The sequence below is a fragment of the Narcine bancroftii genome, chromosome 4 (assembly GCF_036971445.1).
Source record: "Narcine bancroftii isolate sNarBan1 chromosome 4, sNarBan1.hap1, whole genome shotgun sequence".
Classification (NCBI taxonomy): domain Eukaryota; kingdom Metazoa; phylum Chordata; class Chondrichthyes; order Torpediniformes; family Narcinidae; genus Narcine; species Narcine bancroftii.
The window spans coordinates 315,582,388-315,605,926 of record NC_091472.1 but is presented as its reverse complement, the minus strand read 5'-3'; the positions used below and the strand labels follow the sequence as shown (position 1 = coordinate 315,605,926).

Sequence of the window (23,539 nt, the reverse complement as noted above, 5' to 3'; positions counted from 1 at the left end):
ACATCCCGAAAAATCTGTTCTGCACCCTAGCCAAAGCCTCCACATCCTTCCTGTCACGGGGGTAACCAGAATTCCATACAACTTGAACTTCTTGTGCACACCAATTTGTCCTTGTGACCAGGGTACTCATCTTCCTCAGGACAAGAATAAAGTCCACCAGCCTGTACTCCATCGAGGACGTCAACGTGAAGCATCCTCTATCCTCAAGGACCACCCCCCCCCCACCCCAACCACTTAGGTTACGCCCTCTTCACTCTGCTAGCATCAGGAAGGAGGTCCAGGAGCCTGAAGATGAGCACCCCGCAGCCCAAGGGCAGCTTCTTCCCCGCCCCCCCTCCCCCAATGCCATCAGATTCCTGAATGAACCACAGACACTGCCTTACATTAACTTTCTCTTGGACAGTTTTTTTTTAAACCTATTTTGTCAGGTGGTTTGTTTTAACATTTCCACTGTGATTCTAAAGGCTCCGATCTGACCAAGTAATTGAGTTCCTCGGATGTTTAACGCAACTGAAATGTTCCAAAGAAAAACTCTTGACATGGAGAATGAAAAAGGAATTAAAAAGAAAAAGGCGATCCAAATATTCACCACCAAATTGTGAAGTGGTGGGGAGGAAAAGAAAGAGGAAGATGAAATAGAGACAACTGTCAAGCAAAAGAGGTTGTGGTCCCAATGAGGATGTTGGGAGGGGTGATGACTCTGTTGTACTTACACGGGTATAAACAAGGACTTTCCTCTATACAGGCTGAACATGCTGCCGTAAGCATCGCTAGCGACAGACAGGCTGTCTTCTGACCCCCAGCTACTGTAAGCCAGATTAGAACGGGATGCCCGTATCAATGGCTCCACCCCCAGGTGCCTGGTGTGAGCGTTGCTGGGCTGTGGAGTGTCTGCTTGCCTTGCAACCTCTGACGCAGGGCTGCCCTGGGCCAGGCTGCTGCTGAGCTCCTCCTCTCGTCCTCTCACCCCCGCGCTCCAACTCCACGCCGGCGATGGCTGGGCCGTGCCCGGGTGTTCCGGGGGTGCCTGGCTCTCAGGGGCGGTCCTCAGCGAGGAGGGAGTGCTCTCCGAGGTCGAGTCCGTGAAACACTCGAGCTCACCTCCTTGGGAAGAAGAAGAAGAGAAGTCAGCGCCGTGGACTCTGGGAATGGCAGAGAGTTATAGTGGTTAGACGGAAAGAGAACCGAGGAAGCCACAGAGGGGTCTCGATAGGAGAGGTGAGTGGGCAATGATGGTAGTGGTGTTGATGCCGAGCGGGATGTAGAGGGAAATGTCACCATAGCCCTACAGTGGTCCTCCATAGGCTCCGACTGCCCCCCCCCCATCCTGTCCGACAGCCCTGTGAAAGTTTAAATTATTTCTATTTTTTAAAATGTAGACATTCAGCATGAGTAACAGGCCCTTTCAGCCCTTGAGTCCATGCAGTCCAATTACACCCAATTAACCTACACCTCTGGTACATTTTGAACAGTGGGAGGAAATTGGAGACCAAGGGGAAAACCCACGCAGACACGGGGAGAACGTACAAACTTCTTACAGACAGTGCGGGATTCGAAACCTAGTCCCGATTGCTGGCATTGCAACAGCGTTATGCAAACCGTGACGCACCATTCTGGAATGGGGCTGGCAGCTATTTTTTTTTTACAAAGAAGATCCTCTACCCAAGGTGGTGGTGCCCATCCCTGGCATCCCTGACTTCGAGATTGGTGGGTTCCAGGAGAGCAGGGGACTAGTGCAGGGCACCAGAACAGGAAAATCCTCATCCTCAATCCCTCGCCAAGAAGGAGAACCCTGCGAGAGGACTCTACAGTGTAGGAGACCACAGTAGGCCAAACAGGGTCAGCAGCAGGGCTGTGGGCTGCTGGCAGGACTCCCAAAGGGCCTTGGACTGAAAGCTTCCTAACATCGGGAGGGGAGGTGGTGTTGGGAGACTCGGACACCTTGACCTTGGGTTCACTGCTGGATCTGACTGAGGAGGTTACGGGGCAGAGGAAGTGGCGGATTCGGCGGAGCCGACGGACACGGTGTCTCCAAGAGGACTCTCTTATCTTGATCGTAGTGCTGGACCTTACAGGGTAAACAAATGAAAAAGATTTTTGTGTCCATGACAATAAATAGAAAGCTGTTTGTGGGAAATATGGAATTGTTCATCTTGACTGGCACCATAAGTGGGGAGAAATTGCAGATCTGAGAAGTGGAGGGATCTGGGGTCACATAAGGCTAATTGTGCAGGTGAAATGAGCCACGTTTATAAAGTATGGAGTCACAGCAAGGAGCAACATGGAAACAGGGCCATTCCGATTGCGGAGTGTGAGCCAACTGTCAAATCACCAGTGCTCACATTTATATTCTCCCCACATTCTCATGAACTTCCCGCCCCCCCCCAATACATCTCACTCACACATTATGTGCTATTTACCGTGACCAATGGCGGCGCCCGTGCTCGGCAGTGGCCATGAGGGGTTGCAGACTCCGGTGGGAGTAGCAGACTGACACAGGGCACCAGAAATGGGGAGAACAACCTCCCCCTCCTGCTGAGAAACAGAAGCAGAGGAGACGACCCTGCAGGACGGTGACAATGACAGCGGACTAGCGAGGGGCTTCAGCAGCCAAGAGAGTAACTCAGGCCGCGACCGACTTGTGGTCGGGGGGGCGACCCGCACGGGTTGCTGGAGACCGGCACATGGGAACCAGGTATCGCAGCAGTGGGGATTCAAGAGGACGCTGAGGGCAAGAAGGGCTCCCGAACGGCCTCGGGCACTGAGGGCCTCCTGATCGTGTCAGGGGTTTAGATCTGGAGCTCGGGAGGCCGATGGATCAAACAGGAGTCTGTGCACCTGCAGAGGCTGCGTGAGCAGCTGGAGGCGAATCCACGGACATTTGGTGACTCTGAAGGGTCTCCCCTTTGCTTCTCTTCCTCTGAACCGTGAAGGGGCGTCGAATGACACTGATGCCGACTCTTTGCCTGCCTTATGGCCGCCAGAGGGCAATTTCATGTAATATTACACGTTCTGTACTATTACAATAAAGGGATCTTGAATCTTGAACCTATCAATTCCCATGTCTTTGGGAAATGAGCGGAGCCTGGGACACCTGGGAGAGACCCACCCACCACAGTGAGAGCATGCTAACTCCACACAGTCAGCTCTAGAGGCCAGGTCTGAACACGGGTCACTGGAACTGGGAGTCTCTGCACCTCTGGGCCACCCATTTATCAATTATTGCCAGGGGAATTGTGCAAAACCTACGCTTCATACGTACAGTGCTTTGACAGGGAGACATATGGTCTGCTTACTTGAGGAAAGACATCAGTTTGCAGAAGCAGCAGGTAATCAAGGCAGCAAATGGATACTGGGTTTCGTTGCTGGAGAGATTGCATTCACGAGCAGAGAGATTCAGGGGACTGGTGAAGGCAACACCAGAACTGTTCACCTGCCTCGTCTCCTTACTTTAGAACTGGTCTGGGAGGCAGTGCAGAAGTTGTTCAACAAATGATTTCGGAAATGAATGCAAGGCTGAGTAGCCTGGGGTTATACTCGTTAGAAGGATGGGGGTAGAAATCTCACAGAGACAAAATTAGGCCCTGCCAAACCAAATTGGAGGAGCGACACCTGATATTCCATTCAGGCCTTCTCTAATTGGGTGGCATTAACAATCAATGTCTTGTGACAGATTATGGAATATTTTATATTATGTACAGATTTGTTTTTGAAAGATAGATTATGGGGTTTTAGTTAGGTCACAAACAAATACAAACATTTCAAAAGAGATCTCATTTTTTAAAATGCAAGATAACCTACAAGTCTGCAAAGACAATAGACTCCCTGTGCTGGAGATTTTCACTACGAGGTGCCAATGGAAGAGCCCATCTCAGGAAACTGATATGATCTCTCATGAATTGATTTTTGGAGTCAGCCAGCTGTTTTGGTGGAGTGTGCTGTTTTAGGAAGGTTGTGTGGTTTTGCAAGTAGAGAGTTTTGCGGAAACTGCCAAAATGTTTGGCCTGGAAGTCACCCTGAAGAAAACTGAGGTCCTCCATCAGCCAGCTCCCCACCATGACTACCAGCCCCTCCACATCTCCATCGGGCACACAGAACCCAAAACGGTCAACCAGTTTACCTACCTCGGCTGCACCATTTCATCTGATGCAAGGATCGACAAAGAGATAGACAACAGACTCGCCAAGGCAAATGGCGTCTTTGGAAGACTACACAAAAGAGTCTGGAAAAACAACCACCTGAAGAAACACACAAAGATCAGCGTGTACAGAGCCGTTGTCATACCCACGCTCCTGTTCGGCTCTGAATCATGGGTCCTCTACCGGCATCACCTACAGCTCCTAGAATGCTTCCATCAGCGCTATCTCCACTCCATCCTCAACATTCATTGGAATAACTTCATCACCAACATCGAAGTACTCGAGCTGGCAGAGTCCGCAAGCATCGAATCCATGCTGCTGAAGACCCAACTGCGCTGGGTGGGTCACGTCTCCAGAATGGAGGACCATCGCCTTCCCAAGATCATGTTCTATGGCGAGCTCTCCACTGGCCACCGAGACAGAGGTGCACCAAAGAAGAGGTACAAGGACTGCCTAAAGAAATCTCTTGCTGCCTGCCACATTGACCACCGCCAGTGGGCTGATATCGCCTCCAACTGTGCATCTTGGTGCCTCACAGTTCGGCGGGCAGCAATCTCCTTTGAAGAAGACTGCAGAGCCCACCTCACTGACAAAAGACAAAGGAGGGAAAAACCCAACACCCAACCCCAACCAAACAATTTTCCCCTGCAACCGCTGCAACCGTGCCTGCCTGTCCCGCATCAGACTTGTCAGTTACCAACGAGCCTGCAGGAGACGTGGACATTTACCCCCTCTATAAATCTTCGTCCGCGAAGCCAAGCCAAAGAAGAAGAAGAGCCTAACAGGTTTTTTCTGAGTGTGGGGGAGAGAGAGAGAGAGAGAGAGAGAGAGAGAAAGAGAGAGAGAGAGAGAGAGAGAGAGAAAGAGAGAGAGAGAGAGAGAGAGAGAGAGAGAGACTGCTGGTTTTCTGCAGTGGCTTTTGGAAGCTTGTTTGAAATCCCATCTTGAAGACTGGTTGTGAGTTTGAGTTCAGCCTGTTCAAAGCCCTTGTAGTCCATACAAGAAGAAATAGGGGAAACAGAAAGTGAACTCTGTGATGACCTGAAAGAGGTTATCATCTGGAAAACCCTGATGGGACGTTTCTTTGGCAAGACGCTGAAGTGGCTGATCAGAAGGAATCAGTTTGTGTCCAACGAGCAACAAATCTCTCTCTGAAAACTCACAAGAATCTTACTGAGCTGTAACCATTTAACTTGCAAGCACCAAAGCCTGGTGAAGATTCATAAATGTTAAATTCTATGCACAGTGTAAGAATTGCCTGCAACCAGTGAATTTGGAGGAGTGAGAAGTGAGATTGGACTGTGAATCAAAGAACTTTTCTGAAATTGTACCCATATTACATACACGTGCGCTTAAAATTAGAAGGGGGTTAAGTTCATAGTTATACGTTAAAGTTTGATCCTGTTTTTTATGTTTAAAGAAAATTAAAAGTAACTTTTGTTTAAGTAACCGTTTGTCTTGGTGAATTTCTATTGCTGCTGGGTTTTGTGCTCCTCTCAGCCCATCACAGTCTCCAGTTTCCATTCGGCCACTCCCTTGTCTCACTCTCTTCCCCATCCGTCTCCTTTCTTCCAGCTCTCCACCCCTTCCTTCTCCATTCTGAGAGGGACCCCCTTCTCCGATTATTTTCCAGCCTTTTTATTCTCTCGAGGCCTCCGAACCTGTGGGCCTGTGCTTCTCCCCCTCGCCCCTTTCCCCCGCCTTTTTCATTGAGACACCTGCCTGCTTTTTGCTCAGACCTTGATGAAGGGCTCTGGCCTGAAATGCTGGTTCCATATCTTTGCTGTATAAAGGATGTTGCATGTCCAGCTGGGCTCCTAACATTGTTCTAGTGTAAGCAGATTCTTTTTTTATTGACAATTTTGTTTAATTTCACATACGCATTAAAACTTGTATATAAATTTCTTGTTCAAAAAATATTAAAAATTAATACATAGTGATATTTTTTAAATTTCCCCTCCCCCCAACAGCCCGATAGAAAAGAAGAAAACTGAGAACATCTGGTTATTATTTATAAAAACTAACTAAAACTATCAAATAAAATCAAACATAAAATATTCTCTTATTATCTGTTAAAGGTCCAGATTTGCTATTACCTGAACAAAGTTATTTGGAACAATTAATAGCAGATATAAATATTAAAAAGTTTATTTCAATTATGTCTATAATTTTGCAGAAAGGAATGTATAAACCAGGAGACCATAAGTCAAGACAAAGATGGGAGAAAGATTTAAAAATAGATATTCCAGAGGAGACTTGGTTAGAACTTTGTCAGGACAATTCATGTCTGGTACAGAATGGTACAAGATTAAAAAGAACCAATTTACATCCGAGATGAGGAGAAATTTCTTTAGCCAGAGGGTCGTGGATTTGTGGAATTCGTTGCCACATCCAGCTATGGAGGCCGGATCTTTGGGGGAATTGACAGGTATCTAATTAGTCAGGGTATCAAGGGATATGGGGACAAGGCTGGAACTTGAAATTAGATGCGAGAACAGTTTAGCTCAGGGAGGTTTCACAGAGCAGACTCGATGGGCCAAATGACCTGCTTCTGCTCCTTTTTCTTGTAGAAATAATTTTCTACATCAACTATATCTTACTCCACAGAAATTAGATAAAAAATTAACAAATTTTTCAGATCAATGTTTTAGATGGAAAAAGGAAATAGGTACTTTTTTTTTTGTACACACATACTCTACATGGGAAGGTTCAAAATTAAGACCCTTTTTGGGCAGAACTGGGTTTATTTTTGGAAAGAGTTACAAAAGTTAACTTTCCTCAAGATCCAAATTTTTTTTTAAACTTGGAAATATTTTTGACACAGAATTGAAATTGAAATTAAATAAATAGCAGAGAATTTATTAAAAATAGCCCTGGCAGTAGCTAGAAAATGTGTGGCAGTAACTTGGAAGTCAGATGCATATTTAGGAACGGGTAGATGGGCCGAATGAACAAGGGAGTTGTAAGTCACTTGAAAAGATTACATGTAAGCAGATTCTTTGAATATTTTTGAAGCAGAAATAAAGGAAAGAGGGGTTTCCTGCTTCTCTTTCTCTGACTGTAAGAGGCAGTTGAGGCCACTTCTGCAGATGGCGAATCTGTCTGCCTTACGGCAGTCAAAAGGCAATTTTGTGTGATGTGACTTTTAAAAAAAATTACATGGCAATAAATTGAATCCTGAATGGTTCCTGGATGAGGAGATATTGCAGAGTCAGATCAGATCGGCCTTGATCTTAAATGGCAGAACAGGGTCGAAGTGCCAAATGACCTCCACCTGCCTCTAATTTGTTCATTCACGTGCTCCAAAGTGTGGCACCGCTGTTGGGTTAAGGTCAGTGGTGTGGGAAATGCAGCAGCCAACATAGCATTTAGCAAGTTCCCAGAACAGGTCCAGTCTAATCGGTGTGGCTTCTTCGGGCTTGGTGAGACCTGGGGTAGAATGGGCGACAGCTTTGCTGAACACCTGCACTCTGTGGGGTCTAAGCTTGAACTGTCCAGGAACTGACCATTCCAAATCCCCTCACCATTCCCACACAGACGTGTCTGTCCGCAGCTGCATTTAACAACAGCATGACGCCAAACATAAACTCGGGGAACAGCAGGTCATTTTCCTTCTGCGCAATCTTAAAGCCAATAGCATGACAATGAGTTTTCTGGACTCTCGAAAACTTCTGCAGGTTCGCTGTGGGAGCATTCTGGCGGGTTGCATCACTGGTACGGAGGCACCAACTCTCAGGACAGGAAAAAAAAATATTTGCCCTGAGACGCTGCTGCAAAACAGCAAATTTTTGTGACATGTTCAAAGCAATAAATTCTGATTCTGAGATCTAAAATCCCAGGACTAGATAAACGCAAACCCCACAGCATCAATGGTTCCCACGTATGTGGAAAAGGGAATGTGCCACGCACGATAAAAATGCGATTAATGTCGGCCGAGTGGAAATCATCTCATTGGACGCAAGTGGTCTCTGTGACCATATCCCTGGAGGAGGGCAAATGCTGGAAGGTCGGAGGCATAGGGAGGGAGGGTCTACGGTGAGACTGCTCAGTTGCACAGGGAGGTGATGGGTGCTATTTGTGGCAGGAACTGCAGGGTTTGGGATGGATGGGAACCTATACGCAGCACAACACGGCTCAGCGGAGAACCGCTTCCAAGCCCTCCAAGCACTGGGTGGGGAAGTTTGCAAATAGCCATCACTCCACCTACCTGTAGGCACTCGTTGGGCAGACCTCTGAGGGCCCTGAGACTCCCCGGACAGTCCAGTCTTCTGCGTTTCAAACGTTTCTTCTTCGCCACATTCCTCCGAGTCTGGAACAAGATCAGAATTGAAGTTAAACAGGGGCAGGGAGCACAGGACTCCAGGACAGACAACGGATCTCCCATAGGGGTAGATGGCACTGGGGAGGGGAGGTTTAGCCACACTTCTGCACCCATTCAGTTCTCTGCTCCCCATTTGGGGGGGGGGGGGTCCTCTGCTCCTTGGAACCTCATCTCCATCTCTTCTCTCCCTCACATCTCTCCATCCCTCTGTCTCTCCCCCACCTGTCCCTTTAATCTATCTCGGGTGCTTTCTTAATATAAAGCGAAAATGCTAGATATATGCCGCAGGATAGAGAAGCGATTGACGTTTCAGTTCAAAGCCCCTTCATTTCTCTCCCCACAGATGCTGCCTGGCCTGCTGAATGTTTGCTGGATTCCCGACATCTGAAGTGTTGTTTTTTTAAAAACTTTGCTGCTATTTTTCCCAAACATTCTTGATGCAAACATTCTCCCCACTTCCTGGATGTTTAAGTTCCTGACTGGACTGTTGAAGGACTACCCTCGTTGTGAGGGACATTTACCGGTCTGTAACCTTGATGGCATGGACGAGGCAGCCCCTCAGCTTCTCATTTGTGAGAGCAGAAGTACATCTCAGCCCAAGTACATTTTCCTTGCTAGATAAAACCTTTCATGTTAGGAATCTTCTCCAAAGTCTCCAAATCCCATAATAAGGTGCTATTCATAGTACTTCGTCTAACAAACGACCAACATAAATGACCAATCAAAGCAGAAAAACAGAAGCAGAGGAGATGACACCAAGGCTGGTGATCATGGTGACAGTTCAGCGAGAGGCTCTGCAGCTGAAGGACACACAAAGGGGGCGAGGAACCCGCACAGGCCGCGGGGCAGCTGGCGGCTTGAGGTCAAAGGACTCGCACCGGGGCTGCTGGAGACTGGCTCGCGGGAGCCAGGTATTGGAGCTAGGATTCGTGAGGGCGCTGAGGGCAAGAAGGGCTCCCTGAAGGTTCCTGGGTGCTGAAGGCTTCCTCCTCAAGTTCGGATCTGGAGCTCAGGCGGCCGATGGATCGAACAGAAGTCCATGCGGCTGCAGAGGCTGCGGGAGGAAAATCCACGGACACTCGGTGACTCTGAAGGGGCTCTCTTTTGCTTCTCTTTCTCTCGTTTTGTAAGGGACTCCGGGCGATGCTCATGGCGAACCTTTGTCTGCCTTAGGGCAGACTAAGGGCAATTTCATGTAATATGACATCTGTTTTATTACATGACAATCTGGAAATGCTGGGAAAAAATTCGCAGCTGGTCAGGTAGCATTTATGGGGAGAGAAAAAAGCTTATGCTTCAGGTCCAGAACCCTGCATCAGAACTGAGAAAGAGTGCAACAAGTTAATCCAGGTGGTGGAGAGGGTGGGGAGACCAATGGGAGGGGAGAGGTGGTGATAAGAATGTCTCCGATGGGATGGAGCTGTGTGGATGAGAGGCTCAGGCAGCATCTGGGGATGGTCGAGGGTGTAGTTCATCTGGAGTTTCCGGGCTCTCCCTGTGACAATCGAAGGGTGTTGACCTGCAACCACGGCTATTCATTTCCCTCCACTTGTGCTGCCTCATCCACGTGGTCCCTCCCACAGTTAGTTTGTCCCGTATCCCTGTTCTCTTTCTTCTTCGGATTCCATCCACTGAATTCTCCGGTGGCCTCGGCTATTACTGAGGAGCGGGCAACCTCCTTTGCTTGTGTAATCTGTTGTTAACATCGTAGAGTCTGGGTGACGCCTCATAGTCCGGGAATAGACCAGCAAGGAGAGGAAAAGTGGCCAGTCCCGACACAGACGGAAAGAAACAGCCTTTCCGCGGACGCTGCCCAGCCTGCTGTCTTCCCAGCACTTTGTTTTTATTTCCTATTTTCAGCGTCTGCAGGATTTGATTTGTCTGTCCCTTCAATGTCACTCCTCTGCTTTCCAATACTATCCCCCCACAGCCTCCATTTGCTTTTCACTGCTTACTAACGTGTTGTTACTTTTCATGGTCTGTAAATCCTTGGCACACTGTCCAATTTAAACTCTTATCTTTCCAGGGTACACGTCATTCTTCCTGCCACCTCACAACTATTTGTGCCACAATTCATTGACTCATTCTTCATGTTTGTTCACGGATTTTGCTGCAGTTTTCCCTCAGTGATGTGGGTTGCCCTGTCTCTCCTGTGCTGGACTCCCCCCTTCACTGACAGCGAGGGAGGCAGCTGGGGACATGGGAGTTAAAGTGAGAACCCCAGCACCAATGATAGAAAAGAAAAATCCCCTTCCCGCATCACTTAGAAGAACATTACAGCACAGTACAGGCCCCTCGATGTTGTGCCGACCCATATATTCTTAGCAACAAAGTACTAAACCCTCCCTACCCCCTAACCCTCTATATTACTTCCATCCATGTGTCTGTCTAAGAGTCTCTTAAATGCCCCTAATGTTCCAGTCTCCACCACCATCCCTGGCAAGGCATTCCAGGCCCCCACAACTCTGTGTAAAACACTTCCCCCTTATGTCTCCCCTAAACTTTCCTCCCTTCACTTTGTACACACATCCTCTGGTGTTTGCTGATCCTGCCCTGGAAAACAGGCACTGACAGTCCACCCTATCTATGCCTCTCTGAATCTTGTTGACCTCTATCAAGTCTCCTCTCATCCTTCTATGCTCCAAAGAGAAAAGTCCCAGCTCTGCTAACCTTGCCTCATGAAAGTTGTTTCCCAATCCAGACAACATCCTGGTAAATCTCCTCTGCCCCCTCTCCATAGCTTCCACATCCTTCCTATAATGAAGTGACCAGAACTGAACACAATTCTCCAAGTGTGGTCTCACCAGAGATTTGTAGAGTTGCAACATGGCCTCTCGACTCTTGAAATCTATCCCCCATTAACGAATCCCAGTGTCCCATAGGCCTTCTTAACTATCCTATCAACCTGGGCTTGGATGTATGGATTTGGACCCCAAGGTCCCTCTGTTCATCCACACTCTTAATTAACCGACCATTAACCCTGTAACTCAGCCTTCTGGTTTGTCCTTCCAAAATGCATCACCTCACTCTTATCCAGATTGAACTCCATCTGCCACTTTTCTGCCCAACACTGCATCCTGTCCATATCCTTTTGTAACCTGTGACAACCTTCAGCTCCATCCACAACTCCTCCAACCTTTGTGTCATCCGCAAACTAACTGACCCATCCATCTGCGTCGTCAACTAATTCCTCACTCTCTCCCACAGGAAACAACCGAGTTCACCTCAACCCTAACAACCTGCTTTAACATTGTGAACGAGGCACGAGTCATACAGCATGGAAACAGGCCCTTCGGCCCAATGCGCCAATGCTTTTCAGGACTGCCTACCTGAGCTGGTCCAATTTGGACAGCAGTCCAAATCCCTTCTTAAATATTATCAACGCCCTTGACTCTACCACATCCTCTAGCCACACATTCCACACACCCACAGGACCTGTTTAAATCTTTCCCTTCCCACCTTACACCAGTGGTTCTCAACAAGGGTTTCCATGCAAGTCTTTAAAAATGTTAAATACAATACTTTAAATTAGATAAATTATTAAGAGCTGCTATGACTTGAAAATATTGCTCAATTCTTGCCATATGTGGGCCACGGAATGTTAGGCCAGAAGCCAGGTTGGTCTTAGACCGACAACGATCGACAACCACTGCCTTAAACCCAGTTTTAGACCCTCCTAACCTGGTTAAAAGACTGACACCACACACCTCTTCAATTCCCCTCTTTATAAACCTCAAGGTCTTTCCCCTTCACCCCCCACCCAGCCCCTCCTCAGTCTCCTTCACCGCAAAATGAAAGGTCCCAGGCCTCCCAGCCCCACCTTAAAACAAACCCTCCATCCCTGAAACATCCTTGTTTAGGCTTCAAAATCAATACCATTGGAAGGAACATTGAACAGGGCTGTAAAATTGCACTAGGTTGACATCCTCTTACCTCCTTGATACAAAATGTGGTAACTCGTATCTTTTTTCATTTGACAGATTAATGATTCATACAATCTCACTTTCAATAGGAATAAGCTAAACATTGGGCGGGCTTTTCCCACTGAGGGGGGTTTGGGGGGGTGAGATACTGTGATCGTACAGATTCTATCACCAATGTATATATGTACAGATGGTAGTGAAGGATGACTGTGATTGGCTGAGAGTGTGGCCACATCTACTGGCAGGTCTTAAAGGATTGATCCTAGCCAGACCAGGTCATTCTGGACTGGTCGACCTACATGTGATATGCTCCAGTCTTTTAGTTAATAAAACCCTTGGTTTGGATCAACAAGTCTTTGGTTCTTTCGACGTGCATCACAGATACAAACCAGAGGACTTGGGTTAAGGGTGAAAGGGGAGAAGTTTAGGGGGAGCGGTGGGGTTGAGGCCAGCTGAAGCGGGCTTAATTTTCACATTTAAGAAGAATTTGGACAAATGGGAAGGACAAGGACTTGGTGCAGGTCAGTGGGACCAGGCAAGAATAAGTGGCTCAGCACGGACTGGAAGAGCTGAAGGGGCCTGTTTCTGTGCTGGAATGTTCTATGGTTCTTTGCCTCATTGCTCTGACCTCTACTCTTGTTCACTTTTAGCTCATTTCCATCTGTGCTTCTCTGTCTGACTCACATAACCTGATCTCTCTGGGTCCTCTCCCTGTCTTGCTTGCCTTTATTGGTCAGGGCACTGAGTACAGGAGTAGGATGTCAGGTTCCAGCTGTACAGGACATTGGTAAGTCCGCACCGGGAGTATTGCACACAGTTCGGGTCACCCAACTGCAGGAGGGAGGTCATGAAGCTGGGAAAGGGTAAAGGAGCGGCAAAGGTTGACATAGCAGTCAGAGCAGCACTGTTGCAGCGCTGGCGATTGGGACCGGAGTTCGAATCCCGCGCTCTTTATACGTTCTCCCCGTGTCTGCCTGGGTTTCCCCCACCCTCGAAAACGTGCCGGGGGTGTAGGTTAATTGGGCAGCACTGGCGTGCGGGACGAAATGGCCTGTTACCGTGCTGAAACGTTTACATTTAGAATTTAATTCTTTCAAAAAGATTCACAGGGATGTTGTCAGGACCGAGCTGGTGTGAGATGGTGAAAATGGCGGTGCTGCTGTGTAACGGCAGCACTGGCGCTAGTGCAGAGAGCAGGGAGCGGACACAGCGCACCCACAGGGTCTGACTGCCCAGTGTGACTGCCATCAACTGCGTACAGGCTTTAACGCCCCGTTAGTGGAGTCGACAGTGGTTTTATTTAAAAATTCTGCAGCCGAGGGATCTGAGCCCTAGATAGCGGCACCTATGTTCAACAGCAGCCACAAAGGGTTGTGGTCTCCAGGGAAGCAGAGAAATGGCTGAGGAGAATACCTCGCGTCTAAGGAGAAGCGGAGGAGAGGACCCACGGGGCAGTGGCCTCAGCAGTGGACCACTTACTGGCTCTGCGGCTGAAGAACACACAGGCCTTCAAGAGGTTAGTATAAGGCGGCGGACTGCTGGGGACGGGCTTGAGACTGGCTGGAGGGGCGCCAGGTATCGGAACCGGGAACGCGAGGGGTGGGGGAGGAGGCCGAGGGCGCTGAAGGGTTCCTGATCACGTCGGAGGTTCGGATCTGGAGCTCAAGTGGTCGACGGTTTGGACTGGACTCCGTGAGTCTGTGAAAGCACTGGAGGGGAATCCATGGACACTCGGTGACTCTGGGGGAACTTCTCTCTTTCTGACTGTAGGAGGCGCTTCAGGCGGTTTCTGCCGATGGCAAATCTGTCCACCTTATAGCAGATGAATACAAATTCCATGTAATATTAAACTCTTTCTATTACAGGACAATAAAGGAACCTTGAGTTATATGGAATGGAGCAGATTTGTGGTAAAAATACAAATGCTGGAGGAACTCAGCATTTCTGCGTTGGACATGGAAGAAGCTCCGGAGTGCGGGAGGCCGTTACAGCAGTTTATGAGATCTTGAGGGGAACTGAGAAGGTGAATGTGTTTTTCCCCAGGGCAGGACAGTGAACTGAGCCATCAGAGGAAGTAAAACACGAACGTCCACAGACGTCATGGCTGAAGTAAAAACATGGCGCTGGAGAAACTCAGCAGGCCCAAAAGTGTCCTTTATGTAGCAAAGGTAAAGGTTCAGAACCAACGTTTCGGGCTTGAGCCCTTCATCAAGGTGTGAGCAAAATGTCAGCAGGTGCCCGAGTCAGGCCCTGATGAAGGGCTCAAGCCCAAACTGTTGGCTATGTTTGCTATATAAAGTTTGACCTGCTGAGTTTCTCCAGCGTCATGCTTTTACTGCGAGAAGAAGTGTTGGTACAATGGCAACATTTAAAAAATATTTGGACAGATCACGTTTAGGGAAGGTTTGGACCAATGGTTCACAACCTTTTCCTTTTCACTCACATTCCACGTTTGAGAACCACTGTTTTAATCGTCCCTCATTGACTCGTTACGTGCATGGTTTCAGAGCTCCAAAGGAAATGGGCCAATGACAATTTTTCTCAAGCAAAATATTTCAGTAACAATTGGGTCTAGAGCAGTGATCCTCAACCTTCCCTTCCCACTCACAGACCACCTTAAGTCATCCTTTAGGGATGACTTAAGGTGGTCTGTGAGTGGAAAGAAAAAGTTTGAAAACCATTGGTTTAGAGTGATGTGGGTCAAATGTGGGCAAATGGAACTATCTCAGATCAAGAACTTGGGGCTGAATGGCCTGTTAGTTGGGCTGAACTATGCTGTATAACCATGTCTCCCTCTCTCTTCATTTTCTCTCATAGTATCCCTTTCTTGTTACACCTCTCCTTTTTCTCTCTTTCCTGCAACATCTCTACCCCTCTCACTCTCAAGTCGCACAAAGGCAGGTTAGCACGATGCTATTCCAGTGTCAGCGACACTCTCCCCGTGTCTGCATCGGTCTTCCCCAGGTGCTCCAGTTTTCTCCCACCCGTGGAGGGGGAGGGAGCCATGGGGGTGGAGCCGTGGAATGGGGGGAGCCGTGGAGGGGGAGTGGAGAGTGGGGGGAATGGAGAGTGGGGGGAGTGGAGAGTGGGGGGAGTGGAGAGTGGGGGGACTGGAGAGTGGGGGGATTGGAGAGCAGGGGGAGTGGTGTGAAAGGGTGTGAAAGGATGTTCGTGTGGAGTTTAAGGGAAGTGATCAAACAGCCAGATTAATCAGATGGCTGATGTCAGGAAGATCCCGCAGTACATTGTGGGAACGACAGGATGAGAGAAAAGGTTCCCAGGAACTCAGCCCCTTATAGAGACCAACCATTTCCAGCCAACCCTACTGAAGCTTCTACTCCGGGAATCCTTCCCACCAGCATTCCTGGCATGAGTTCCTGGTCTTGTTACCCTCCTGAGCACTGCTGCTAAGGCATATTTCTCATCTATGAGTGTTTACCCTTGAATCCTGCTGGGATACCATTGACGTTCCCTATTGAGTCACTAGACAGAATGTGTGGGTAATGGTCTTGGGAGCAGGGACCATGGCTAATGTTTCCCGCTCTAACCACATAACGCCTCAAAGTGTTTAAAAGCCAATGAAATGTAGGCACCGGGCAAAACTGAGCAGACAGTTGCACACAGAAAGATCCCACACACAAGAATGACCAGATAACCTTACTCGTGGTTATGTTGATGGAGGACACGAGGGACAACATAGCCCCCCAACTTGTCAAGCACCCAGACCACCCTCACCATCCACAAACCGAGAGCAGAGAGGAGGGTGAAAGGAAGGGCCAAAGGAAATGGGCTGAAAGGAAAAAGGAAATGGCATAAAGGGATGAAAGAAGAAATTAATGAGAAAATAAGGATGTAAATTATCAAAAGGTCATAGAAATAACAGTTCCACATGGAAGGTTGATGAGGAAGATTCAGGCGCTAGGGATTAATGTCGAGATAGTCAGATGGGTTCAGCAGTGGCTAGAAGATAGGCACCAGAGAGTCATGGTGGATAACTGTCCGTCAGGATGGAGGCCGGTGACGAGCGGTGTGCCTCAGGGATCGGTGTTGGGTCCCTTGTTGTTTGTCGTTTACATTAATGATTTGGATGATGGAGTGGTGAATTGGGTTAGTAAATATGTGGACGATACAAAAATAGGGGGAGTTTTGGATAGTGGGGATGGTTTTCAGGACTGCAGAAGGATTTGGACTGCTTGGAAGAGTGGGCTGAAAGGTGGCAGATGGAGTTTAATGTAGCTAAGTGTGAAGTTCTTCATTTTGGGATTAATAATCAAAACAGGACGTATGCAGTGAAGGGGAGGCATTGAGGAATGCAGAGGAACAGAGAGATCTAAGAATAACGGTTCATCATTCTTTGAAAGTGGAATCTCATGTAGATAGGGTGGTGAAGAAGGCTTTTGGTATGCTGGCCTTTATAAATCAAAGCACAGAATATAGGAGCTGGGAGGTGATGTTGAGACTATTCAAGGTGTTGGTGAGGCCAAGTTTGGAATATTGTGTGCAGTTCTGGTCTCCAAATTATAGGAAGGACATCAATAAGGTAAAGAGGGTGCAGAGAAGATTTACTAAAATGTTCCCTGGATTGCAGTATCTAGAATACAGAGAAAGATTGAGTAGACTGAGAAGATTGGAGCGTAGGAGGTTGAGGGGAGATTTGATAGAGGTACTTAAAATTATGAGGGGGATAGATAGAGTAGATGTGAATAGCTCTTCCCCTTGAGGGTAGGTGAGATTGGAACGAGGAGTCATAAGTTAAGGGTTAGGGAGCAAAGGTTTAGAAGTAACATGAGAGGGAGCTTCTTCACTTAAGAGTGGTGGCTGAGTGGAATGACCTTCCGGAAGAGGTGGTTGCGGCAGGGTCAATTTTGTCATTTATGGAAAAGTTGGATAGGTGCATGGATGTGAGGGGACTGGAGGGTTATGGACAGGAAGCAAGTAAATGGGACTAGAGGAGATCACTTAAATCGGTGTGGACTACAGGGGACGAGACAGCCTGTTTCCGTACTGTAATTATTATATGGTTATATGTAGGAATAGGAAAGAGAAGAAGGGATGGAGGAAGGATACAGGAGAAAGGGAAGGGTTGCAGGAAGGAAGGGAGGATGGAATCAAGAAAGTCAAGGAAAGGATGAAAGAAAGGAAGAAATTTGGAAGGAACAGAGGGAGGAATAGAAGGAAGCAGGAAAGGGAGAGGGAAAGAAAGGGAGAGAGGGATCTGAACGAAACAGAAAGGTGGAGGCATGGAAGAAAGGAGGGAGCAAGTAAAAGGAGAAATAGAATGGAAAGAATAAGGGAGGATAAAGAAAGGATGAAGGAGAGAGGGAAGGAAGTAGATGGAAGGGAGGGAAAGCAACATGGAAAATGTATAGGAAGACAGGAAGGAATAAATGGAGAGGGAGGGTGCAAAATGAGGGAAGGAAATATTGATGGAAGGAAGGAGTGAAAGGAACTCAAGGAATAAGAGAAAGGAAGAATACACAAAAGGTTTTTTTTCAGTGTTCACTAAGGAGAAGGATATTGATTGGTGTAAAGTGAAGAAATAAGTGGGGTCCATGGTGAAAATGACAATTGAAGATTGAAGAAGAGGAATTCTGGTGATTTTAAGGAAAATAAATGTGGATAAGTCTTCAGGCCCTGACAAAATATTCCCTAGGACCTTGAGGGAGGTGAGTGTGGAAATAGTAGGGGCTTTGACAGAGATATTTATAATGTCTTTAGTAGCGGGAATGGTGCCAGATAATTGGAGGGTGGCTCATGTAGTTCCATTGTTTAAAAAAAGGTGCTTGGAGTAAATCTAGTTATTATAGGCCTGTAAGTTTGTCGTCAGTGGTGGGTAAGTTAATGGAAAGTATTCTTAGAGATGGTGGATATAAATATTTGGATAGGAAGGGTTTGATTAGGAACAGTCATCATGGATTTTTGAGGGGAAGATCATGTTTGATAAACCTTATTGAATTTTTTGAGGAGGTTGCTAGGAAAGTTGATGAGGAGAAGGCAGTGGATGTTGTATATATGGACTTTAGTGAGGCCTTTGATAAGGTTCCTCAGGGTAGGTTAGTTAGGAAGGTTCAATCATTAGGTATTAACATTGAAGTAGTAAAATGGATTCAACAATGGTTGAACAAGAGATGCCAGAGAGCAGTGGCAGATAATTGTCAGATTGGAAGCTGATGACGAGTGGTGAGCCTTAGGGTTCAGTATTGGGTCCGATACTGTTTGACATATACATTAATGATCTGGACGAGGGGGTGGAAAATTGAATTAGTAAGTATGTGGATGATACTAAGATAGGAGGAACTGTGGATAGTGACGAGGGCTTTAGGCCGTTAGAAGAGTGGGATGAATGATAGCAGATGGAGTTTAATGCAAACAAGTGTGAGGTGTTACATTTGGGTAGGGCTAATCAAAATAGGGCATACATGGTGAATGGTTGGGCAGTGAAGAGTGCAGTAGAACAGAGGGATCTAGGAATAATGGGACATAGTTCCCTGAAGGTGAAGTCACACGTGGATTGGGTGGTGAAGAAAGCTTATGGTATGTTGGCCTTTATAAATTGAGTCTAGGAGCTGGGATGCTATGTTAAAATTGTACATGGCATTGGTGAGGCCACATTTGGAGTATTGTGTACAGTTTTGGTCACCAAAGTATGGGAAAGATATCAACAAATTTGAGAGAGCGCAGAGATTTACTAGAATGTTGCCGGGGTTACAGGTCTAAGTTATTGGGGAAGGTTAAATAAGTTGGGTCTTTATTCTTTGAAGCATAGAAGGTTGAGAGGGAATCTGATTGAGGTATTTAAAATGATTAGGGGTATAGAGAGAGTTGATGTGCAGAGGTTTTTTCCTTTAAGAAAGGGGGATAAACAAATGAGAGGACATGAGCTGAGAGTTAGGGGGCAAAAGATTAGAGCAGTGGTTCTCAACCTTTCTCTTCCCATTCACATCCCACCTTAAGTAATCCCTACGCCATCAGTGCTCTGTGATGAGTAAGGGATGGCTTAAGGTGGGATGTGGGTGGGAAGGGAAGGTTGAGAATCACTGCTTTAGACCCAATTGTTACTGAAATATTTTGCTTGAGAAAAATTGTCATTGGCCCATTTTCTTTGGAGCTCTGAAACCGTGCACATAACGAGTCAATTACGTAGAATTAAAACAGTGGTTTTCCAACTGTTTCTTTCCACTCACATCCCACCTTAAGCAATCTCTTCCTAATCACAGAGCACCGATGGCATAGGGAATACTTAAAGGAGTAGGTGAGTGCAAAGAGAAAGGTTGAGAACCACTGGGTTAGCGGAAACATGAGGGGGGGGGGCTTCTTTACTCAGAGAGGGGTGAGTGTATGGAACGAGCTTCTGGGTGAAGTGGTGGAGGCAGACAATATTAGAATTTAAGAAGTTGGATACGTATATGGACGGGAAAGGAATGGAGGTTACGGGTTGATGTAGGTCAGTGGGGTCAGGTGGGAGAAAGTGTTCGGCATGGAGCAGAGAGACCAGGTTGGCCAGTTTCGATGCTGTGATTGTTGTATGGTTATATATGGTTAAAAGTGAAGGAAGGAACAAATTAAATGGTGGCGTGATAGGAGAGAAGGGGAAGCAAAAGTATATCCTTTTTCTTTTAAAGCAGAGAAATGGCTGATGGAATTTAATTAGGATTAGTATGAAATGTTGCATTTTGGAAAGGCAAATCTATATAGGTCATATACATTGAATGGTAGGCGATTGAGACGTGCAGAGCAACAAAGGGATTTAGGAGTTGTGGTGAATAGTACCCTCAAGGCTGATACTCAGGTAGATGGTGTGGTGAAGAAGGCATTTGGAATGTTGGCCTTCATAAATCGGAGTATTGAATTCAAGAGTAGGGAGGTTATGATGAAATTGTACAAGGCATTGGTGAGGCCAAATTTGGAGTACTGTGTACAGTTTTGGTCACCAAATTATAGGAAAGATAAACAAAATAGAGAGAGTGCAGAGAAGGTTCACGAGAATGTTGACAGGATTTCAGGGTCTGAGGTACAGGGAAAGGTTGTGCAGACTAGGGCTTTTTTCTCTGGAGCGTAGAAGATTGAGGGAGGATTTGATGGAGGTTAAGATTTTAAAAGGGACAGAGAGAGTCAATGTGGAAAGGCTTTTTCAATTAAGAGTGGGGGAGATTCAAACTAGAGGGCATGGTTTAAGATTGAAGGGGGAAAATTATAAGGGGAACATGAGGGGAAATTTCACGCAAAGGGTTGTTGGGATGTGGAATAAGCTTCCGGCGGAGGTGGTTGAAGCACGGACGTTATTTACATTTAAGGAAAGACTGGATAATTACATGGAGGGGAGAGGATTGGAGGGGTATAGCCCAGGTGCTGGTCAGTGGGACTAGGAGGGTGGGGATTTGTTCTGGCATGGACTAGTAGGGCCGAACTGGCCTGTTCTGTGCTGCATATGGTTATATGGTTATACGGTAACAGGCCCTTCTGGCCTACAAGCCCATGCCACCTAATTACACCCAATTAACTCCAAACCTGTACATTTTCAAACGGTGGGAGGAAACCGGAGTGCCCAGAGGAAACCCATGCAGACACAGGGAGAACATACAAACTCCTTACAGACAGTGCGGGATTCAAACCCTGGGTCACTGACGCTGTAACGGCGTTGCGCTAAACCACTACGCTAACCGTTCTGGCCTAAAATGGGCGAGGAGATGGAAGGGAGAAAAGGAAAAGCGGGGGGAAGAAAGAAGAGGAAGAACCCAAAGGGGGGGAGTGAGAGAGAGAGAGAGAGAGAAAGACAGAGTCGAGAAAGGAAAGAGAGAAGGAATATTGATGGGTGAAAGGAGGGAGGATGGATGGAGTAAAGTGAACAAATGAAGGTGGGAAGGAAGATGAGAGAGACGGAGGGAAGTGGAAAAGAACAGGAAGAAAGAAAATGAAGTAACTGAAAGGCATGAGTGAAGGGAGGGAAGCAGGAGAGGGGAGAAACGAGGATGGAATGACTGAAATGGAGTAAAGGAAGATGAGAAAGGATTAAGGAAGGAGAGGGATGAAGGCGGGAGGGGGGAAGGGCAGTGGGGAGAACACAGGAAGCGGGACAGGTGCATCACACCCTGGAAATGAAAATACAAAACACGCCAAGGCCCCGATTATCCGCTCCATCCCCTCGGCCATAATACTTGTGATGATTCCTTCAGCCCAGCCCTGAGCTGTCATCCGCCCCAACGCCCTCCACCCCCACCCCCACCCCCACCCCACCCGGGGTCCCCAATGGGCCAACGAGCATTAGATAGAGACAGAAGCATTTCCATACCATAACTTTGTCTCCTGCAGGAGCGGAATACTTCGCTTCCATGGGAGCAGCAAGAGAGAGCAGATATTATAAAACGGTTACTACAACAGCACACAGAACAGAAACAAAACCCCCTCACCTGCCTCACCCACACACAGCACCACAGGGACAGACACAGAACCCCCTCACCTGCCTCACCCACACACAGCACCACAGGGACAGACACAGAATCCCCTCACCTGCCTCACCCACACACAGCACCACAAGGACAGACATAAAAGCTGCAGGCAACAGACAGAAAAGGCATTAAACACAGATGGAGGTCGGCATGTATATAGAGAACAAGTGTTTCGGTCCAACGCCTGCACCTTGAATCCTCGCCTTTCTCCCCACCTGTCCGCCCCACCGCGTTGAATTCCCTGATCTTCCCTGAAATCCAGGCTCTGGTTGGGTGGGAGGCATCGAAGGTCATTGAACAAGGCTCCACCTAAATCTACTCCTGTTTAAAATTAACAAAGAACCAGTATTCCCATTTCTCACTTTTTACACTTTCAGGAAATCTAAAGCACTTTGTGGTCGAGGAGAGACTTCTGCCCTGGCTGAAGGATGGTTAGCACTTACACAAGGTCCCAAGTGCCTCAATGTGGGATTGAGACAAGTGATCTGTTCCAGTGATGCTGGTTGAGGAGTTAACAAGGTCCTCCCTCTCTTTTCACCCTGGTGGTGATGGGACCCTATTGTCCATCTGGATGGGCCAGCCAGGGTAATGTCTCATCCAAAGATTGGCACCATTGGCACTACAGCACTCCTTCAGAGCCTGGTATTAGTGCACAGGAATGTGGCGGAGAGTGGGATCTACAGAGTCACCTTAGCTTTTAACAGAGGATCTTTCCTGGACCCAACACACCAATGGTATTATGAAGAAAGCACTTCAGCGCCTCTACTTCCTCAGGAGGTTTAGCATGACATCGGAAACCCTGGCAAATTGCTACAGCCATGCGGTGCTAACCAGCTGCATCCCAGTCTGATACAGGGGCACCAATACCCTGAGTGCAAAGCCCCGTAAAAAGGCATTGGACAAGGCCCAGGACATCACAGGTAAACCCCTCCCCACCATCGAGAACATCTTCAGGGGATGTAGATGTTGGAGAGCAGCAGCAATCATCAAGGATCCACCCCACCCAGCACAGGCTCTGTTCTCGCTGCTGCCATCAGGAAAGAGGTATCGGCCACAAGACTCGCACCCACCAGGTTCAGGAACAGCTGTTCCCCTCCACCACCAGCCTCCTCAACGACAAACTCAATCAGGGACTCGTTTAAGGACTCTCATTGGGCACTTTATTGTGCGTGTTTTATTCCCTCTCTGAAATGGAAAATCAGTTTGTGTACGTCGAGTCAATTAGTGGTAATTCTGCCACACCCAGAAGAAAAGGAATCTCAGGGTTGTATGTGACATCACGTACATACTCTGACAATCAATCAGAATCGGATTTAAATAGTGGATCATGGTGCATTAAATAAAATTAGTTCCAGTCACTGCTACTCTTAAACATGGAACTAACACCAGCACACCGAGCTCGTGCTTCGAGCAGGTCAGGTGAATTGCCAACCAGCTCTTTGTATACCCACACCTCCAAATAATAAACCAGTCAAAATGTTCCCAATTTCACAAGGCATTGGTCAAACTGCAAGGGCTCAGGCCCGAAATGTCGGCAATGTATCTTTGTCTCCGACAGACGTTGAGTTCCTCTAGCATCTCGGTGCGTTTACTACAATCACAGCGTCTGCAGCTGATCATGTTTCATGGGGAATCTGCATCTGGAGAACTGCGTGCAGGTCTGGTCTCCTGACTTGAGGAGGGATGAACTGGCTTTGGAGCTGGTGCAGA

At 47.5% G+C, this 23,539-nt stretch overlaps 1 protein-coding gene across 7 annotated transcripts in view; it reads right to left on the bottom strand.

The window, feature by feature from the left end:
* spega (striated muscle enriched protein kinase a) overlaps positions 1-23,539 on the bottom strand; it is a 341,612-nt gene that overhangs the window by 183,468 nt on the left and 134,605 nt on the right. For 6 of the 7 annotated variants that reach the window (XM_069936009.1, XM_069936006.1, XM_069936008.1 and 3 more), the window contains 2 exons: positions 8,347-8,448; positions 714-1,104 (listed from right to left, as the gene is read on the bottom strand). In XM_069936009.1, coding sequence (XP_069792110.1) covers positions 714-1,104; positions 8,347-8,448 — 493 coding nt within the window. The remainder of the gene's footprint in view (positions 1-713; positions 1,105-8,346; positions 8,449-23,539) is intronic. The other variant, XM_069936005.1, reaches the window with a different exon arrangement.